This window comes from Neovison vison, chromosome 7, assembly GCF_020171115.1.
Source record: "Neovison vison isolate M4711 chromosome 7, ASM_NN_V1, whole genome shotgun sequence".
Taxonomy (NCBI): domain Eukaryota; kingdom Metazoa; phylum Chordata; class Mammalia; order Carnivora; family Mustelidae; genus Neogale; species Neogale vison.
The window spans coordinates 140,695,752-140,716,919 of NC_058097.1; the positions used below are offsets into that span (position 1 = coordinate 140,695,752).

The 21,168-nt window shown below is 38.3% G+C and overlaps 2 protein-coding genes and 1 long non-coding RNA gene across 5 annotated transcripts in view; 1 reads left to right on the plus strand and 2 right to left on the minus strand.

Annotated features, from left to right (window-relative positions):
* LOC122912533 overlaps positions 1-15,218 on the minus strand; it is a 28,887-nt gene extending 13,669 nt beyond the window's left edge. The window contains exons 1-7 of one of the 3 annotated variants that reach the window (XR_006385650.1): positions 15,134-15,218; positions 13,900-13,973; positions 11,442-11,537; positions 9,297-9,363; positions 8,116-8,264; positions 3,498-3,788; positions 2,648-2,723 (exon numbers count right to left, since the gene is read on the minus strand). This is a non-coding gene — a long non-coding RNA (uncharacterized LOC122912533). Of the gene's footprint in view, positions 1-2,636; positions 3,789-8,115; positions 8,265-9,296; positions 9,364-11,441; positions 11,538-13,899; positions 13,974-15,133 lie in introns of those variants that run through there. The other 2 variants (XR_006385649.1, XR_006385648.1) reach the window with 2 other exon arrangements.
* Positions 1-15,467, plus strand: part of CCDC90B (coiled-coil domain containing 90B) — a 37,820-nt gene extending 22,353 nt beyond the window's left edge. The window contains exons 6-9 of the mRNA XM_044258426.1: positions 65-136; positions 221-274; positions 1,639-1,753; positions 14,023-15,467. Of these exons, the coding sequence (XP_044114361.1) occupies positions 65-136; positions 221-274; positions 1,639-1,753; positions 14,023-14,078 (297 nt within the window). The 3' untranslated portion in view covers positions 14,079-15,467. The remainder of the gene's footprint in view (positions 1-64; positions 137-220; positions 275-1,638; positions 1,754-14,022) is intronic.
* A 2,007-nt stretch (positions 15,468-17,474) lies between these two features.
* The window catches only part of ANKRD42 (ankyrin repeat domain 42), a 55,940-nt gene continuing 52,246 nt past the window's right edge, over positions 17,475-21,168 (minus strand). Inside the window, exon 11 of the mRNA XM_044258425.1 lies at positions 17,475-18,161. Coding sequence (XP_044114360.1) covers positions 18,072-18,161 — 90 coding nt within the window. The 3' untranslated portion in view covers positions 17,475-18,071. The remainder of the gene's footprint in view (positions 18,162-21,168) is intronic.

Consider the following 21,168-nt stretch of genomic DNA (forward strand, 5'->3'; position numbering starts at 1 on the left):
GAATATTTTACTAATTTCAGAACAAACATTATGAGATTTCTTAATATTTTCATTTTCTTTAAAGAATGAAACCAGTCAAATCAGAGCAGACAATAAACTGGACATCAACCTAGAAAGGAGTAGAGTAACTGATATGGTAATGTGCTTCTAAATGTGCCTTCTTGGTAACTTAATTCCTTTAGCCTTTTTTTTTAACCTCCTGATTCATTATATCCTTTAGTTTACAGATCAAGAAAAGAAACTGATGGAAGCAACCACAGAATTTACCAGCAAGGTAAACTAGTATGTAAAAATCTCTTTATCCATTCTCATGTATAACTGCTTATATGTGTTGTACCTGAACTGTGATCTCTGTCAGAATCTAGCTTTCCTGGTAATATATTTTATAATTAAATTATTTCTATAAACAAAAGACCTATTTTTTGAAAGACAAGGATTCACAACTAGCATTTTAAATGAAGGCAGAGGCTAACAGTAACTGTCTATTGAATTATTAAATACTGTTTTGCTTGCTTTACTTCTATTCTCCTTAGCCTCTAAAGGCCCTCTTTATTCCCATTTTGCTAGTTTAGAAAATGAGGCACAGGGAGATTAAAGTCACCTAGCTACTAAGTGTTGGAGCCAGAATGTGACCCTGGATTCCAAACTCTGTATCCTACAACTGTTTACCTTCTCCTAAATTGCGATCCTTGTTTAATCTCTATGGGCTTAAGTAAAACCCAGCTTTTTGAGTCAGCCTACAAGTTAAGAACCATTTGGTCTACATTCCACCAGAAGAGACATCACTCTTTTTTTATTGTTTTTAAGATTTTAGAAAGTGCACAACCCAGAGAGAGGCAGGAGAATGTCTTAAGCAGACTCTGTGCTGAGCTCAGAGCCACAGGCAGCGCTCAGTTTCATGACCCTGAGATCACAACCTGAGCCAAAACCAAGACTGGCAGTTTAACTGACTGTGCCACACATGTGCCTCGACAAGCATCACTCTTTCTTCATTATAATCAAATAGAAGGGAAGGCCTCATTTGTCTTTCCAAGTATTCCCTTCTGGTCTTTTCTTGGCCAGATAAAAGAAATAAACAAGGAAATCAAATTCTCTCTGAGAGCTAATTTCTAATCTCCATATGCCATCTTATCTTTCTACCTACCCCTTAGCCCCTGTACACATAGCATTTGGTATTACCCCACAAAAGCATTTCTGCCATTCCCTTTAATGTTGGTGCCAATTCATATTATAAATCTGGATGAGATTTCTTTAGATTGTGTATAAGTTTTCATTGTGATATCCTAAGGATTTTATACACATAAAGTGTTTATAGTTTTGTGACTAAAATTTTTCTTTTCCTTCTTAGTTTATTAGCATATATTTTAGGTCTCTTTTACTGTGAGGCTTCTAGTAGTATGTACCCAAAATAGGTTAATCCAAAGGAATCAATAATAATGATCTCTAAATATCAAAAGTAGTCTATTCTTTGTCAGTTTGTAACTAAGTTCGTATGTTTTTTCTATCACTGTGCTTTTACTGTTTCCCCAGTTAAGACTTTTGCAATACAAAGTTAGCTCATAAGTAAGGGTTTCTAATATAAATGTTTGTGTCCATAATTCACAGGGACAAAATTTGTCTCATTCTTACTTTCTGCAGGATACCAAAACCAGAAGTATTATTTCTGAGACCAGTAATAAGATTGACACTGAAATTGCTTCTTTGAAAACACTGATGGAGTCTAACAAGCTTGAAACAATTCGCTACCTTGCAGGTAAGGCAATTTGCTCTCTTGTTAAAAAACAAAAGTCAGTGGAGTAAATCTGAAGATCTAATTCACTTTTTTATCTAGCAACTAGAGGGAATGGAAGCCCAATGCATTGTACAAAATGGAAGGTTTTTATAGGAAGAAAGGTGGGGCAAGAAAATTACTAGCAAAAGAAAAGGATTGTTCCAGGCAAGCTCCCTTTCCGGGAAAGTTTGAAAGTGCAGTTAATGTAGGTGTTAAGCCCTGGTTTGGCCTAAGTGACACCAGTTGGGGCCTGTAGTTTAACAGTTCCCCCTTTGCTTAGTCTCAGCTTAACTGAAAAATGTGATCAAAATTTGAGACATTAGTGCTGCTCTCCGTTACCATTATGTTGTTCTGTTCTTTGGTATTATTAGGGAGGAAGAATGTTCTTTGCCCTTCTAGTTGGACTAAGATTGACATGAGACAGATTAACAGGAGAAAACAGACATGAAATTCCAAAGACATTCAGGCAATGTGAGGTTTATATGACATCCTGAGGTAAGAATAGGGCAGGTAGGGGTTCTGAGGCTATAAAAGGAAGGACAGCCATTAGCAGGAAGGTGAGAGGAGATGTTTGGAAAATAAAGGTTGCTGTTACACAAATAAGCATCTTAGGTAAAGAGGAATCTCAGTAGCTCTCTCGGGGTATAGGCTGTCCTTTCTATAATTGTAAACCTGGGCATTTGGTGGGGAGGTAAGGAGTTTTTCCTAAATCTACTGGTTTTTGACTGCTTTTAGCTGAAAGTAATGCGCATGGACAAAGTGGCCCATCTTAGGGCCTGCCCTTGGCACTTGAAGTTTCCTCTGAGACATCCCTGAAGTTTCACACACATAAAGTTGAGCCCTAGTAGATTGTTCCATCTTGTTGAATCAGTCTTTTAGTACTGTCAATAGATCAGCTCAGTAATAATCTCACTTCAGGAGTCCGTGATGCAGGTATATTCTTAAAGTGAGCCTGTGATTTAAATAAATCATCAATCAGGTGTTCTGTTTCTATCAGAACAAAAGAAAATAATGGTTAAGGATTGGATCAAAGGTTTTGAGTTTTGAGGGTGGCCAGTCCTGACTTCTAGATGTCCAGCTGAACATATCCTCAGCTGGAGTGGGAGTAAAAAGTGACAGTCTGACAGATTTTCCTGGTTTAGAGTCCACATATCTCTGATCTTTTGAGTGGCCCCTAGAACAACAGGGATGCAGAGGGTCTAGATGGGAGGTAGTGTGATTTTTCTCAAGGTTACCTCAAGTTGTTTTTATTTGCTTTGCAGGGCTTCAGGGAAGAGGGCAGTTTTAGTTCTCAAATGATTCCTAGTCAGAAGGGTAGGAGAAAAACTGAAAATACGAGTTTAGAGAGTTGTAGCTAGTCATTGGAGGAAACTAGAGGTAATCTGGATCTAGTCCAGTTTTTGATTAGTAGTATTAAAATCTAATACACAGGTGTGTTTTTCTTTCTGTAATCACCATTTCTACCAAAGATAGCCAAATTGACACTAATTTGTTTGCAAAATAAGTTTGGTTTTAAAAGAACATGGCCTGATTAATTTACATAAGTGCAGCAAGAATAGCAGTTGACCATATAGCTCTTTAAACCTGCTTTGCTGGAACTATTCATAAGAAATCTCCAGAGTAAATTGTCAGTTGCCATCAAACTTCACCTGCAGTACCTATAGATTTGGGTGAATTCTTTTCTCTAGGTTCCTGCACTGGCCAGGAAATGATCTTCTTTTCTTACCTGGTAGAGTTGCTGAGAACTCCGTAAGCAATAGTTATCAGGCTGATATTTCCAAGGGGGCTTTATAGGCTCCATAAAATCCTTAAAGCTGTCTGGTCATATCTGAGTCTGTATAAACCTGTGTCTAAAATAGGACATTGCAGTCAGAGCCTGGATCATATAACCAATTTACCCAATGTGTCCTGTTAAAAGGAGAGTGGACTCTGAGAATACTCAATGGGTTTCTGAATGCTGGAGATGAATGTTCCAAATTGCTGTAAATCAATTAGCTTGCGAAAAGTTTCCTTCAATCTGAAAAAAACAAAACATTTTAAAAAGTCAGCAGTGTTTCAAAGTCATAAAAATATTTCTTAGTTCATTCAGACCAATTTATTCTTATTCTGCTTGAATCTGGTTTTTTTTTTTTTACTAGTTCAGAAATTCTTACCTGGCTCAGATTTATGATTTTAAGATTATTGGAAACTTGTACTCAGAGTTCTTTATGTGAGTCTCACTGAGGACATTTGCATTACCCTCAGAGTAAAAGAGTAACTTAAAGATGACCATGGTTATAGATCTGATTAGACTTCATTACAATGCAGTTGATAAGGAAATTGTTTTGTCTATAATATACAGCACTTCAAGATAACATATGAAGATACCAGATTTTTAGGAGTTTCACTAATTTTACTAACATGTCTATACAAACAATCTAAGAGGGTTTAGTGTCACTTTGCAATGCTTCCACTGCAATTTACTATACGACCTTTTCACAAAATTTTTTAAAGTTTTTATTATGATCCAGAAACATATAAAAAATATTTAAAAGGTTTGAACATTTAATTATTATGAAATAGCATGTAATTATTTAGCCCAAGTGACAATAAAAGATTTCAAAGGCAAAGAGAAGTGGTTACATTGTTGTGAGCAAAATTTAGCTCTTTTAATATTGACTAAGTTTTCTTAAGTCTTCAAAGATAACCAAACACAGAATCCTTGTTTTCTTGGCTGATGACTTTAAAGGTAAAGAAAAGCTTTGTTTACAGTTTCTTACTAAGAGCAGACCAATAGTTCAAGAAAATTATTTGCTTACTTAAATTCATCCTAATCTTAGCCAGTACTGATCACACGTAAAATTCTTTTCTAAAATTATTGTTCCGTAAACCTTATCCAGCTTTATTTTTTACATTCAGATTTTGTCATAAATTTTCCCTCTTTAAATAACCGCCCTCACTTTAGGACAAAATTATCTTTTCATTCAGCAAAGCTATGTTTTTGTCAGCTGAAAGAAAACCAACCTCAGAGTAGGTTAGTAAATGCTTTTTTCGTCTCACCAAGGACTATAGCCTGGGAGACCGTCTTTCGTATTGCTCTGAAAAGAACTGCTCAGAACTGCATACAAGCACATATACCTTCTCCCTTTTGTTATCTGCAAAGTATAATCTGTAACAGTCCTTAAAATTGAAGTTTCTCTCATATCTGATTGTTAGAAAATATTGCTTGCATGCTTCTGTTTTAACTGGTTTTCTGCTTCTGCCTGTTTGATTTCTCCTTGGTCAGTTGAGACTTCAAGTCAGAGAAGGCCAACATCATTTGCATACTGCAGTTTAGGGACACAGTTCTTATTCCTCATACTCTGACTTTTCCCTACGTACAGTTTTCCCCTTAACTCTTAGAAATTAATTTCTAGTGAAAACTATGTTATAAGCAGTTGTAAACAATAATGACTAGAAACATGTCCTTCATAGCAAAGCACAAAACATTTTCCAACATCCAAATTTATCTTTAGTCTTCCTATAATAAGAAAGAAGTAGATAATTGAATGAGTTTATCTTAATTCGTTATTTTAACTTAGCAAAACATTAAAATTTCAGGTTACCAAAGATTTTGGAAGAAATTTAAAAGTTTACATACAAACCTTTTTTATGTTTATTTACTTGTTCTTAACAATTATGTTCAGACTACCCACAAAACTTCTTTATAAAGTCAACCACTGTCCTAAACTTACTTTCTGTTAAGTTTCTGTTAAGCAAAAAAGGTAACATGAACATATTTAACTCTTTCTAAACACATGCATAAGAGATATGTCTTTAACCAACAATACTAAATAATCACATGAACTTTGAAAACATGTGGATTAGTTTCTAGCTTTCTGAGTTTTAGAACACCCAGTCCTTAATAAGCACTTGTCTTCAAACCACTAAAATAGAGCTCTTTTACAAATTTTGGTATTACCACCCAGAGGTAGAAAAAAATCTCACATTTATAGTATATATAGACAAATATAAGACTTTTGTTTGCACCTTTTCTTTATAACTTTTAACTCACACCCATCTAGAGGACATTAATTAAAAGCCTGATTTCCAAAGACCCCACCCCAATGAAAAACTTCTCCCTGACCTTGGTATTTCAAACAATGGCTCTCTTCTCCTGAGAAGGGTAGGAAATTTACATCCCAGAGGTTTGAAGAGATCATCCAAGTTTTCTCTAAGGTGGAGATAGAATGTACCAGTTTGTTACCAGAGGTGCTAGAGTCTGCCACAAAAGCCCTTTTAGAAGTTTGCGTTTTTAATTTTCAGTCACAGGCAGTTGTGGGTTGTGTTTACATTTTAAAGACCTAAGAATTCCAAGGGACAGTGAAAGAATGCAAAACAGAGTTTCAGATTGCTATTTAAGATTTGGCATTTTTTCTTAAGTGCAGGACAGTTTTGTTCAATATTGTAATCTTAGAAAGCTGTAGAAATTCTAAGAGGCATTGGTGGGCTTTGTTTCTAGAGTTACATTTCTACTTTTTCAGAGATCTGTAAAACAAAGACAGTTGTTACTAATTTCCATAAAATTGGATTGTGTCCTGAATGTCAGGGGATTGGTCTGTTTTTTGAACTAAATTTGCTTTATATCAGAATTTTAACTAAAATTGGAATCAGAAACTTTATGCTTTTGTAAAATCTTTCTGAAGCACTTTAACAAAACCCTTTTTTCTGGGTGTATGGTTCAACCCTGCTTTTCTATTAGCCCCTGAGTATTGGCCCTTTGCAAACCATTTGTAGGAGGAGCTAGGAAAAATTGTGGTCATTGTTCCTCTCCACAGAGGGGCTGTAAATAGCCATTAATCTTTTTAATTCTTCTCTAAATTTGGCAGGATCTTCTGAAAGTAGAGGTGAAAGGGCTCTATAGTTTAAAAGATTTTCTGCTGTCCAGGGAACACAATTTCTTTTGTGGCAGGTGGTCTAGGATCTACTTCTAAAGGACGTTGCATAGAAATGCCTAAAACTGGCAGAGCCTGATTTCAGAGCCCTGGAAGATAGAAGCAAAGAGACCCTTACTGCCAGTGTTAGGTGCTTTTGTTAACATTCCTTTTCTGGCTTTCAGCATTTATAGGAGCAACCTATATACTTTTAACCTAGAGATTAGGCCAGAGTTCTCTGTTAATCCTATAGGGAAATGGATGTGAAAATAGTCAGATGAGACTGGATTTTAAGAAGGGGCATTTATGTTGGATATGGACATTGATTTTTGTCTGAAGTGTGATTTCTCTTCATTTTGTCAGGGGAGTCCCTAAGGCTAGCCATTATACTAATACAATTGAGAGCTACATTTAAATAGGTATTTTTAAAATATAGCCAATTTAAAGGATCCACTGTCTAGGCATTGACAAATGAGATCTATCAGTAGTAACTCACATCTGTTAGAAGTAACTAAATGTCTTAACCAAAAGCATTCAGAGAAAAGTGGAGATAATGTAGCCCCCGTGATCCAGAATTAATCTAAGGAAGTAAAGGCCTTCATTGCACAGGTAGTAAGGATAATGCAAAGAAAACCATCTCTGCTCTCCCACAAAAATTTAAGACTCCTCCCATCACAAACCCACTAATTTGTGACACCAGGCAGGTGCCACCTAGGAATGGGACTTTCCAGCAGTAACAGTGAACAAATGTCCCCATGGCCTGGGACCTCTCACAAGAAACTCTGCTAAGAGCTGGCATAGCTAGACAGACTGAGAACCTGCCAATTCAAGTGGCCATTAAGGTACACCCTCTGGTTAGCGGAGACCAAAAAGAATATTCTCAGTGATCACAAAGCCAAGCTCTTAGGACATAGAATAAGACAAAAGGAAAAAAAATCCAGTTGTTCTTGTAGTTAAGCCTTGGGTTTTTTGGAGCTACACTAATATCTGGGAGGCTTATGTGGTGGATTGTGTGTTTTATAGTGTACCTTGTTGCACAGAAGCTTTCTGGAAGTTGGCAAGTGACCTGTGTCAATCTAAGCATCCATGACCAACTTATCCTAGCATTGGAGTCTCTCAGCTAGGTGGCAAGCACTCTACTGGCTTTTAAGTGCCAAACCCATCCCCACCAGTTTGGTGGCTTTGGCTTCCAAGATGTCCCTTAGCGACAGCTTTTACCTCACCTATGACAAATGACATAAAAGACACAGGAAAACAAAGTTCCTGGGATGAAATGGATCCGTAAACAAGGAGTACTCTACCAAATTTACCAAGAGTCACTAAGCCCAAGGAACTAGTTCCACAAATAGTTTCTCCTGCTCATTTTCATTTAGAAAAAGTGTTCTCACCACTATTGCTCTTGACTCAGACTTCATAGAGATTCCAGGAGACAGAAGTGATAAGAAATCTTACCTTCTGCTGGCTATATGTCAGATTTCCCAAGGATCTCTCTGCTGCAGCAATGCTGGGGGAGAGTGGTATCCAGTGAGTTTAAAACATCCTGCTCTTTATGCCAACTGTCAGGAAGGATGAATGTCCTCCGCCCTTCAAGGTTCTTCTGGCTGGATGCAGAATCAAATTGACATGAAGCATTAATGAGAGAAATTCAAATTTGGTTTCATATGTACATAGGGAATCCAAAGACGTGAAAATCCAAAGACAGGCAACGTGAGGCTTACATGACATCCTGAGCTAAAGAGAGGGGTTACAGATCCTGCAGATAGAAAGGGGAGGAAGATCCATAGGGACCAGTCAAAATCCAAACAAGTCAGAGACTCTGGAGGGAATCATCTTTTTAAGCCAAGCAACTTGTTCTTTGATCTTCTATAACTGAGTTTCAGCTTCCCCTTAAGTGTTGGTCGAGGCACAGCAGGTGGTTACCAGAGCATAGACACCACTTTGCTCAGCTGAAATAGAATCAAGGTAGTCTCTTATCAAGGACAACTTTGGCTACAGAATCTAAGGATCTTTGGTGGGCTGCTAATTTTTTAGCAGCAGATTTTATAATAATTTAAGAATTGAGGGAAGTTCATGACCATAGCCTCATTTACTTTTATCCCTAAACAGGGAAATAGGGATCTGCCAAAAGGAGTGAATCCTGAATCAGAAAAGCATCCTGGTATAAATCCTTTAAACCTAGGGGAGTCAAAACAATGAAATGTCTTATTTTGCTTGTGAAAAGTTAAAGGCCTTTACATAAAAGACAAATAAATATGAACCTCAGCACACCAGCAGTAACCAAAATATGTCACTAAAGACTGTCCAAGAGGCCATGCATACCACCAGCACTTCCCAAATTGGACTCAAGCAGACTGTGGACTAGAGGAAAGGACTAAACCAGTAAACCCCAATAAGGATTTAGGAGAAGGATTAGGGGAAGGATTCCAACATGGAATTATAGACTGAACCCAGGGCTGAGGATTGGTGCTCCAGTAGAGCCTCCTTTGTTAGTCTAGACTGAGTCATCAAGCCTGGAGTGGAACACCAATTAGATGGGTAGCTTGAACTCAAAAAGCAGAGCTGAAACTGATACACCAAAGGCCCCCATATGGCAAGAAAGACAGTGAACTCATAGCATTTGCAGGGTGCCATACCTGTGTTTCTCATTGTTCCTAAATGCCAATAGATATTTGCTTCAGATCCCACCACTGCCAGCCAATTCTGTTAAAAAAAAAAACTGAGTAAACTTGAGGATCTAATTAGCTGTATTAAATCATTCCTAAATTGGGCAGCATCTTACTTAGCCAGTAGAGGGGAGCTCCCAGGAGTTGTACAAAATGTATGGTTTTGGGGTACCTGGCTGGCTCAGTTGAGAGAGCTTGTGACTCTCGATCTTGGGATTGTGAATTTGAGCCCCACATTGGGTATAGAGATTACTTAAATAAAACTTAAGGGAAAAAAGGTAAAAAGGAGAGAGGAGCAAGTGGGTTATTAGCAAAAGGATTATTCCAGGCAGTCACTTTCCCCTAGTGGAGGAGCCCGGAATCTTTTGCAGATTACATCATCTTGTGGGGGATGGAGAGGACTCATGTGGCAGACTTGTTGCTGGTCCACAAAACTCCTGGGTGACTGGTTAAGACCACACTAAGGTTCAAACTACAGTCCGATACTAAGCTCCAGTCTGGGGACTTGGACTAAGTGATCCTATTTGGGGCCCCTGGTTTTCCTTTTAAATTTTTGTCAGAGAAAATAATTGTTGTCATTTGATATTGAGACCTGTTGGCTCCTATCTCCCAGGGTAACCATGGAGCACAAAAGAAAAAAAAGAGGATCTAGAACACGTTTCCTTTATCACTGGGCAGTGCTGGAAGAATAGAAGTTTAACAGCACTAAGTTTAGGAAATAAGTTTAATGGGTGACTCTGCAACCTACTAATAGGAAAAGGCATATGGATATCAAAGAAATACATAAATACAAGTACGAAGTGATACAGAGATAAATTGGTTGTTCCATAATGGAAACAAAATGAAAATTTTACTTTTATTCCTATGTTCTTCCATAAGGACTTTAGGGGACTTACATACAGAGAAAGGTCACTAAAACAGTGGCAAAAACCATGGCAAGAATAGGGGGAAAATTACCTTTTACTTTGAATCCAGCTGAGCACAAATATTAGAGACCCAAAAATTAGATTGTCACATACTGAGCTCCTCAAGTACCATGTGACCTGACCCAGTTACAGAACCCAAAGGAATGAGAAGAGTGCCCTACTTTCATAGTGCTTTCTTTCTTTTTATAAAAAGTTATGTTTTACTATTAGAATATATTTCTTTTTAGGCTTTTTTTTCTGCATATAAGTATTGCAGATTAATACAAATAATAACTGGATTTGTATTATACAGAATACAGCTTTTTCAAATTTAACCAAATGTTTTGAGTATCTTTGCATATCTGTACATATGTATCTTTTTAGTAGAAAGTATTCCATTGTATGAAAATGCTCTAATTTCTCCAGACCTCTGTTAGCAAACATTGTGCTCCTGATTTCTCATTATTAGAAATGATATTATACCCGGGGCGCCTGGGTGGCTCAGTGGGTTAAAGCCTCTGCCTTCGGCTCAGGTCATGATCTCAAGGGTCCTGGGATCGAGTCCCGCATCGGGCTCTCTGCTCGGCAGGGAGCCTGCTTCCCTTCCTCTCTCTCTGCCTGCCTCTCTGCCTACTTGTGATCTCGCTCTGTCAAATAAATAAATAAAATCTTTAAAAAAAAAAAAAAAAAAAGAAAGAAATGATCTTATACCCGACAGTCATGTGTGACGCATGTGTGCACACACACACATATCTTTGTGCCCTTATGCTGGTAGTTCTATATAATTGTTCAGGAACATCTAAAGTTGGGGGACCAAAAGATATGCACATCTACAATGGTTTATATTACTGAACTGTCCAAAATAAAACTGATTATACTGTCAGTGGTTTTCTGGGCAGCCTCTGAGAGTAAATGTGGAGCCCCCAGCCTTCAGCTCATAATACTTCCCTTCCTCTCTTCCACTTGAATCTTTTAACATATTTTATCTTTTTAAAATACCTAGCTTCTGTTGAAGATTCATTTGAAAAAGAGTTCGAAGGCTAAAGTAAGTTTTGAAAACCACTATTCTAGCAAAGTCTCTGGAACCAGAGATCTTCAGTTCACTGGTGATTCACAAGTTACAAAATAGCCCAGTTTGCAGTGTTCATTCCCATTTTCAAAATAGATCTCAGAGCAGCCCAGGTTAGGAGGAGCCTCAGATTCCACTCACCTGACTCTGGAGTGTTTATCTAGATCGGTCTCTTAAAGTCCCTTTTACCCTCAGTTTGAAGATGGTGGTCTCCAGAAAGCTTTCTTTCAGTAGTGGCTGAATGTAAGGCAGAATTGAATAGAATTCAGTGGCAGTGACAAAAGAATTTAATACATCATTGTTTACAAAAATACTTTTTCTGAGTTTACTTCCTTTCCTTTTTTCACAAAGGATTTGCAACAAGCCATTCTGAAGGCATTTTCTTTCTTCTACCTTATCCTTCAAATCTGTTATTGCTGCTGTTACTGTTATTAAGCCTTTTAGGAAATTAAAATCCCATACTCTTGGTGGTAAATTAACATCATGAGTGGATCCATTGCATGTAGAATACCTGAGATGTTGCCAAGAAAACAGTAATATTCCACTTATGCACATACTGAATTTAATCAAGAGCAGAGGGGGAAAATAAAAAAAGATACTAATAAAGCCCCAGCTTTTCAAGATCTTGGGATTTCCTTAGAAAAGAAATCCCTATAAAATTATAAACTGTAACCAGTTTGGTTATTTGGTTTCCCAGCATCTGTCAGTCAAGACTTACTTTTAGTGATCATACATCCAACTTGAACTAACTTAGGCATAAAAAGAAAATGTATTAGTTTACATATTGAATTATGGAAGGGCACAGATAGATACAGCTTGACCTCAGATAATTGGAATCACAGTTTACTCTGTATCTTGTCTCTGAATATCTGCCTCATTCTCTTATGCCATCTTTTTCCCTCCATCGGAAACATGACTGTTAGTAGCTTCTAGACTCCTATGATTCGAGTTCCACCAACGAAGAAAAATTACCGCTTTCCTTATTTCCAATTCAGAAAATCCCTGGGAAGGCGTGTGAATGGCCCTATTTGAGTCAGACACCACTCTTTGACCCAAGTCACTATTGCCAAGAAGATAAGAGCTGTAAGATAATGGTCGTTCCCTGTGATCTGTATAGTTAATGCAGCAGATTCTGTTCCAAACAGACAAGGAAGAAGACAAGCTAACATTACAGAGTACTTATGAGGTACCATGAACATGCTCCCCTGAGCATCCTATGTAGGGATGTGTCCTTGACAGGCCATGAAAGATCAACAACAAAGGGGAAAGCAACCTGGGTAGCAAAAGAACACCAGTGAGACGTGGTAACCACTCACAACAGAAACTTCAATGTAGTAACCATTGTGTTATATATTCTAAAAACGATTGAAATGCCGCCCCCACAGTAAATAAGTGTTTATTTGGTAGGCAAAGAAAATTTATCAGCTGTCTGGGTTAACAGAGAACTTAATCACCTACACAGCACTATATGGCTCAAGAAATGACAAATCAGATTGAATCCTTCAGTTTGGGCAAGGGATAAGATTAACAGAATGGTTTTTAAACAATAACTCTAGACTCAGGTACACATAATGTTGAGTCCTTGTTCCACCACTTGCCAGCAGTTTGTAACTTTGGACTTGTTGCCTGATCTCTACAAGGGGATAATATCACTAATCTTACATGGTTTAACTGTGGTTAAATAAGGTAATGTATGTAATTGCTCAGCACACTGCCATGGAACATGGTAAAGAGTATCAGGATCAAATGGATGAATGGATAATTGACCAGAGTGTGTAACCGACAAGAAACTTAAATGTTACTCTTTTTCCTCAATATCCAGCCTCCCTCTGTGATTTAGACCTAATCCCATTTCTTAAAATTAAGGAAATGAAAAAAATAAATAAATAAGGACCTTGTCATTAACCAAATTTCAATTAGTTATTAATATCAAATAGGATAATGTGTGGAATTATGTGTTTAAATTACAGTCGCATTACTATGGAAGGCTGTTTCTTGAATCTTTAGTCATAAAAGTTTGCCATTTATCTCTGGGTCTCTATTTTAAAAGTCAAGGATGTTTAAACAAACTAGAAACTAGGGAGTCCCTAAAAGCTTCACATGGATTCAGTTTCTTAAAGGAGAACCAAAAGTTTTCAAAATGTCCATTTATAAATGTCCATATATAAAAGAGCAGTGGCATATTAACTACTTTAAAAGCCTTTTCTTCTACCTGTAATTTTTTAGAGGATTTTCATTAAAATTTCATGTATAAATTTTTTGTAATCATGAAATTGTTTTTAAATGTACTGAAAAGGCATACTTTTATGGATGATATGGATGTCTATTTTATTAGCTTAACTACATCATTTCTTAATACAGGTAAGGTTTTCTCACTTACAAGATCTAAAATTAGATTGCATAATTACTTAAAAGTAGTCATGGTTAATGTAATGCTAATGACTTGAAGCACTATTTATAGATTCTAACTGACATAATTTGTAAACAGTCATCCTTATTCTCGTTTAAAGTATAAGAAGCTTTTTAAAATTGGTATTTATCGTGCCCTAAAGGATATACTTTACCCCTAGCATAATTTTTCTGGGAACAAAACACTTACGGTAGAAAATTGGTGGGATTTCCTTTGTTCTGTGCTCTTCGTTTAATTTGAAGATGACAGTATTGTGTTTGTCTCTGCAAAATAGTATCAAATGCGTGATCATAACATGGTATCTTTTCACAGCCTCAGTGTTTACTTGCCTGGCAATAGCATTGGGATTTTACAGAATCTGGAAATAGTTGAGAAACTATGACAGTGTGCCGCTGCTGCCGCGGACTTGAGAACACTACGCCAGGCCTACGTTTACTCTGAACATGGAAGTTGCAGCAGATTCTCAATACAGCAAGATTATTCAGAGTACATATGGACTAAAAAAATATTTTTAAGTGGGAAGATACGCTTTGAGTTGGTGTTTTCTGTGCCTTTATTTATTTTATTATGTTAAAAAGCTGTCATTCAAAACCTGATTGAGATAAAGAGGCTTTTTGTCTTTACCCTTTTCATGGTTCATAGAAACTGATCCAGAGTTCTCTTGTGTTTGAACAAATATGTATCATTTAGGATTTCTTTGATGTCTGCTGCAAATTTAAAAACTACTCCCAAGCCTACATACTTGTTATTGTATTCAGCTTCCCTGGTAACTGCTGCACAGTTACTTTTTCATAGAAAATAAAATCTTGTTCTAACAAAGTTGCTTGGATTTTCAAGGCAACTTACCATATATGGAGACTGGGTTTCCTGGCAGTAAATTAAAACAAGGAACTTTAAAATAATGTGTGCCCTAGTGCAACTGTAGGACACCGGGTGTGAAATCTTCAAGTTGCTATGTCTTGAGCTCTGATTATTACATATACTTAAAAATTTTTGAATTTACAAATACCAGTTTATCCCTGCTTCTTAGGGACCCATCTTAAATTTATTACATAAAATGAAGAGGTGTTTTTTTTTGTTTTTGTTTTTGTTTTTTAATGATTCTCTTAAATTCAGTAAACTTCTACTTGGTGACTAAGTAGACCAAGCAGGATTATATAGAGACCAGTGAAGAGTCAGTAAAAACCCTTCACTGTATTTGAAAAACAGATCAAAGTTTATAATTCCCATTTTTTGTCAGTCTTCAAGAATTTAGATACATGACTATTTAACAGTATGTAATTTTTTTTAATATAAAGAAAAAAACCCAAGCAATGGAAAAAGCAGTGGTCACCAACGCTGAACTTAGTGATTGTTGTTGTTGAATAAGAGCTGCCATTGACTATACTAGAGGGAATATGCTAAATAATCTATATTAGCTCACCTTTTCTTTTTTCAAAGCAGTCCTCTTAGGTGGGTGGTAATATCCTTATTTTACAGCTGAAAAAAACAAGCTAAATGAAGTTAAGGTCACCCAGTTGTAACTTCCTACAACCGTGGTTGCCAAGGCTGTACAGCAGACAAGCCACACAGTCGTCATATGCCAGGCAGGCTCTTTCTTACTCAGTGCTCTCGTCACCTACAAGTTGAAGCCTGTGTGTCAAGAGATGGACAGACAACTAAGGCATGAGGAAAAACACTTGTACTTACATCTAACATCTTCACTCCAATTTTTGTGTAAAAAACATAATGTGGAAATATATAGAGATCTATACATATTTGGTCTTTGTCCCCAATTTCTGGCACGATCTCCTAAAACCCTTGCACTTTCTTGATAGGGGTAGTTACAAGCACAAAACTCCTAAAATCCTCCAGATTTCCTGAATAGTAAGTGTGTATTCTGTATGCTGAGAGGACATGCGGCCGGGAGCCCTTCTATAATTTTAGAATGGGGACTGGCTGCCAGATAGACCAAGGCGTGATTATAGACTGGAACTCTCAGCCTCCCTGACCTCCCAATGCAACTGCTGGGAAAGGAAGAAGACAGGAGAGGAGCTGAAGGTTGAGTTCAGTTCCCACTGGCCAATCCAAGGAACACATCAGGGTGCTTGGAGGGTGGCACATGGAAGGTCATGGAAGCCCCATGCACCTCTCACTCACACTTTGCCATCTGCATCTCCTCCATTTGGCTGTTCCTGGGATGTATCCTTTCTATTATACTGGTCATTCCAACCAACTGGAACCTGAGGAGGGGGTTTCCTGAACTGTTGATTAGTCAGAAGTATCCGTGACAAAGTGGTACTTGCAAAAGGGTGTCTGAAGTGGCGACATTCTTTTGGGACTGAGCTCAACCTGTGGAGTTGGACGCTAACTGGGAAGTTAGTGTCAGAACTGAAATGTTGGAACACCCAAATGGTGTCCAGAAAATCCAAGAATTGGTTGTGGTGGGGAAATACCACATAACAGGACACACAACAGGATGTTCTATAACACCTGCATAACCGGACAATAATACATATATGTGATTTATGACTAAATATATATAATTTCAGGGTTGTATTATAATTTTGATTCAGTGGCTGTAATTGACCCAGAATAATAATGGTTTAAGAACAAAGAGGTTTACGTTCTCACTTACCTACAGTCTAGGTATACGCATTCCCAGGCTAGTGTGTCAGCTCCAGGTATTCAGGCACAGGATCCTTTTTATCTTCTTGTTCTGCTGTCCCTGGTGTTGCCCTCATTCACAGGGTCCAGTAACTCACCACCATATTCACATTCCAGAAGCGGAAAGGGACAAGATGTGGGCAAGCCCCTTCCCTTTAAGGTCATGACCCCGAGGTTATATACACACTGTTTTTGTTCACACACTATTGGCCACAACTTAGCTGCAAGAGAGACTGGGACGTCAGCTTTTATCCTGAGCAGCCATAAGCCCAGGTAGTTCCTAACACTGTGGAAAAAGGAGAAAAGGCACTGGGGGACAACCAGAGAACCTCTTCCTTCAAGGGTGCATGCTTCTGTGACAACACTCTTCTAGTTATTTCCTACTGCACTGGTAGAGAGACTGGAGATGGGGCCTAGATCACTTTAGAGTCACCAGGCTGGATGGTAGGCTGTGTGTAATCCCAGGAGGTGAGAAACTGGATTTGGGGATTCCTGTAGTTAAGATTGCAGACTCTGAACTTGCCCCGCTAAGGTTAGAATCCTGGCTCCACTGTGCCGCGTGATTCTGCACAAACCCCATCTGTAAACTCTACCTATCTCCTACTGCTGTACTGAGAATTACAAGATAATACATGGACAGGACTGGGCACAGGATTAACCCATACTAAGTACCAAATAAATGTTTTATTACAGATCGAAGGCCTCTTGCAAACCACAGAGAAAGTAACAATACTGATTATAAAGGTTATCAAAAAGAATCGATAAGGCATTTTTAAAAACTTGCTTACAGACCCCCGACCAGCCCGAACTAGTCTCGCATGCAAACACGCTCACGTCTGGGCAAACTGTCCCAATGATGCGGCGTCAGAATGGCTTTTCAGGGAAAGTACATGCCAGAGCCCAGAGGGTGGGCAGTCTGGTGTGTGGAGAGAAGGCTTGCTGCCTTTCACAAGGAGACAGATCCAAACAACCGCCCAAGTCACAAATTTGCTACACTGAAGAGGAAGTGGGTAGAGTTAGAAAGGAGGGCATGAAGTCAGAACTGAAACAAAATCCTGTTGTTGTTTTTTGGTCTGCAACAGCAGGGGGAGGGAAGAGAGAATAATAAACCATGTGTCTATTATCCTGTCCAGTCAGCCTCATATTTATATTGCCTTCTTACAAAGAGCTTGCAAGACAGAAAAATGGATTGAATCCTAAAACAGATTATTTAAATCAGTATTTTTAGCAAACATACGGGTTTTTTCTTTTACAAGAGCATAGTTATATTTTATATAAAACTTTCCAGAGGCATTTGGTTGTTAGTGTAAAGATGCCCTTTTACTCATCTTATTTTGCATTTTCTCCCAACTCCAGATGCTTTTTAAGTCATTTGAAAAGTTTAAAAAATAATACTCTCTAGAAAATAAAAAATAATTTTTTAATGTCTATATTTCTTTCGATTACTAGACTTATAAAGTTTGTGTTAATACTTGTAAAATTAATTCCTCATAAATGTAGAGTCTTGTCTACATAAATATATTAAAAAATATTCTGGGAGGGGGAGCCCAGCTGAGTGCATAGAATTTTAGCAATCCCTTTGATACTATAACATATCTCTGCCTTCAGAATTGGAATCGTACATAAGACGAACTCTGAGGAGAATTTGTATAGACTTACATTTATATCAATTTACAAGAAAAATAAAGCAAGTTTATTTAAAGTTATTCCACTGATTAGTATCTTCTCACAAAAACTCCCCCAGAAGACACTTTTTTCTTAATTCGCCTCTTCTCTTTGCTTGACTCACAAGAAGAGTCATCTTCCTAAAAACAAAGGAAAAGAGGGCCAAATGAGATAACTACTCTAGACACAATTTCATCTTTCTCCATTATCTGTTCCACAGGAAAAATTGAACCATGCTATTATTTTCAACTCTGGACTCAATTTCTTTTAGGATTTTGTGTAAATTTTCCAATCTGAGGGACCAGTACATATATTCTGTGCTGCCTCACAGACTAGAGGACACTTAGAGAAATCAGCCAGTCCTGTCTCTACCCAATATATCCCAGCCCCAAAAGAGAACGCCTAGTGATTTCTGCTTTTATCTTAGCCTAGCACTTCTCAGGATACTGCTCCCTGACTTGGGCAGTGTTAGAAAGCCTGGAATCGTTGCAAGCCCCATCGTTCTAGGAATCACGTTTCTTGGTTCCTCCATTCCCTCCTCTGTGTTTACACAACATCCCTCTACTACCTACTCTGTCTGCCACTGTTTCCAAATATTTCTCATTCATCACAGTATCATCGGGACCCAGCACAGAGGGCTCACTTAAAGAATGGCATGAGAAGGAGCAAGAGAGGGCTAGAAATACAGTAGATGCTCACTGGATGTTAATCCTTTATGACTAATTCTCCCCGCACCCAGCTGGTCTGGACAGAGCTGAATGCAGGGGCTCCAAGAACAGCACAAGGCACAAGACATGGGCAGGGTTGGGCAGACCCCTGAACTTATTCCCCAAGCCGTTCCTGCCCACACCCTTGGGCTACAAAAATAGTTAGTTATCAAAACAGTAATAGTTATTATTATCAATAATATCAGTTAAGTGAATTATATATGTCAGACTATCCTAGGAGACTACCCTGAGAAATTGTTTCCTGGATAGAAATTATACTATTCTCAGGTTGTTTTGCAGGGCAGTCTTTAAGGTACAGCTGGATGTAATCATAGGTCCTGACCAGAAGGTGGCAGGAGATTAAGGCAGAATTTCTTGAAGAATCTATAGAAATGATCACTGAATGGAAAGTTCATTTGTACTTCTACTTTATATATTTAGACTCCCAAATAAACTAACTGCTCCTACTCTCAGAAGCACTGGGCTCTACACATTTACTTATCTACTGACAATATTTATTCAACTTGAATATAGAAAATGAAAGGAAGGAAAAAGGAGAAAAGGATATGCCGAAGGGGGAATAGAAATACTATGAATACTACCAGATAGAAAATACCTCAGTATTTCCACACAGTATTTCATTTAACATCAATACAATCTCGTGAGGTAAGTGCTTTCCCCTTTTTAAAGATGAAATTGAGACTCAGAAACTTTTGCAGAAAAGCAGTACCAGGACTGCAGCTGTCATTAGAGGTCGGCAACATTCGCTCATTCACAAAAATTCAATTAACCTCAAGCAGGGCTGCAAATAAACAGTGGGCCCAGAGGACAGAGCCCTCGAGTCAGCTCTCCTGAAAACCTACACACTGCTGGTAGAGAGCAAAGTTTTGAAGGAGGATGTGCTGGAGAGTATGGACTCAAACCCAACCCTGAAAACAGACACTTGAGGGTAAGAAAATATTTTAAACGTTCACTAAAAAACATTAGTATTCTAGGCAGGCAAATCAATGTGCAAGGACTCAGAAGAAGGTGAGGCTCGGGTACTCTCTGAGGCATCTAGGAGCGAGACAAAACAACACAGTTCCTGTTGTGGTGGCAGCGTCAGCAGAGTGCCTGCCCCAGAGTGACAAGGCAACGACCAGGCTGGGACTGTCAGCGGTCATTAACGGAAGAAAGGGTCCCCTAGTCTTCTAGCCGACAGCCTGTGACTGCGAGGGCTGACCTGTCTGTGCAAAACTCCCCCCGGGGGGCTAAGTGTGGTACAAGGTGAGCACCACAAAACAAGAGAATGGGTTATTATAATTAATTACACCTCTTGGGAAATTACGGACTGGTGAAATACTGAAACACTGCGAAAGCATTTGAATTTGTACATGCAGACAAACACACATACGTGTTTGTAAATGAGTAGAACACTGTGGAACATGAGGCCTGCCAAATGGTTCCCCATAGCTTCCTCTGGAGACTGGGACTTGGTGTGGAAGGGAACAAACTGCCCTGTTTTTAACATTTTACAACAAGCACACAGACTATTTTAATATTTTAAAGGTAGCTATTAGAGACTAATGATAAGTTTGTGCAAAATATAAGGAGCCAGGAAGTGCTTTTTAGTAAACAAGTTCAAGGTGATACGGGTCTGGAACAGAATTAACTCACCCGTGATGACTGAAGAAAACATGTCCGTATGGAAGGAAAATATGAGGCGTACCTGAAGCCCTATGCCGTGTCACATGAGCTTCCCCAAGGGCCACATCACAGCTGTCTTCACTCACAGAAGAGAATGAGGGTCACAGTGTGTCCCCAGGGTGCTCTCTGCCTGTCTACTCCGAGACAAGGTGGCCAGAATACAAGCACCGCTGGGGGTTTCCTGCTGTTTTCACTATATTCTCTATACTCCACCTGCTTTTTGGTATTTGTTTTTTGTATCTGTTTTCCATGTTCATTTCTTTTCAGCTTCCTTCTACAGAGTTGTCCTTCCTGTCACTCAAAAGCATCTTTCTGTATTTCAGAGCTATATTCTGAATTTCAAATTCATATTTCTAGCTATAAATTATGAGAAGAGCTAAGGCTATGGGGTCAAAAGCTAGAAATTAAACACTGGTCCCAACATTACTAGCTGTGTGAATTTAGACAAGTCACCTAACCTCTCTAAGCCTCGGTTTCCTCACATGTTAAATGAGGGCAGATCAAATGACATATGATAACACCTGAAAGAACTTTGTAGAGGTGAAGGGGGTGCGCCGACAACTCCCACCCTGGCTCCTTTCTACTCTTCAAACTTCTTTTGAGGATATGCTTATTTTGGCATCACATATACTAAAAACATTTTTTGATGAGCTGAAGCTATCTTACATGGACTCTATTCTACTTTATTTTGGCTATTTAGAATGTTAAAATATACATAGTTTAACTGTCTGGGAATTCTTATCAGTCTGCTTAT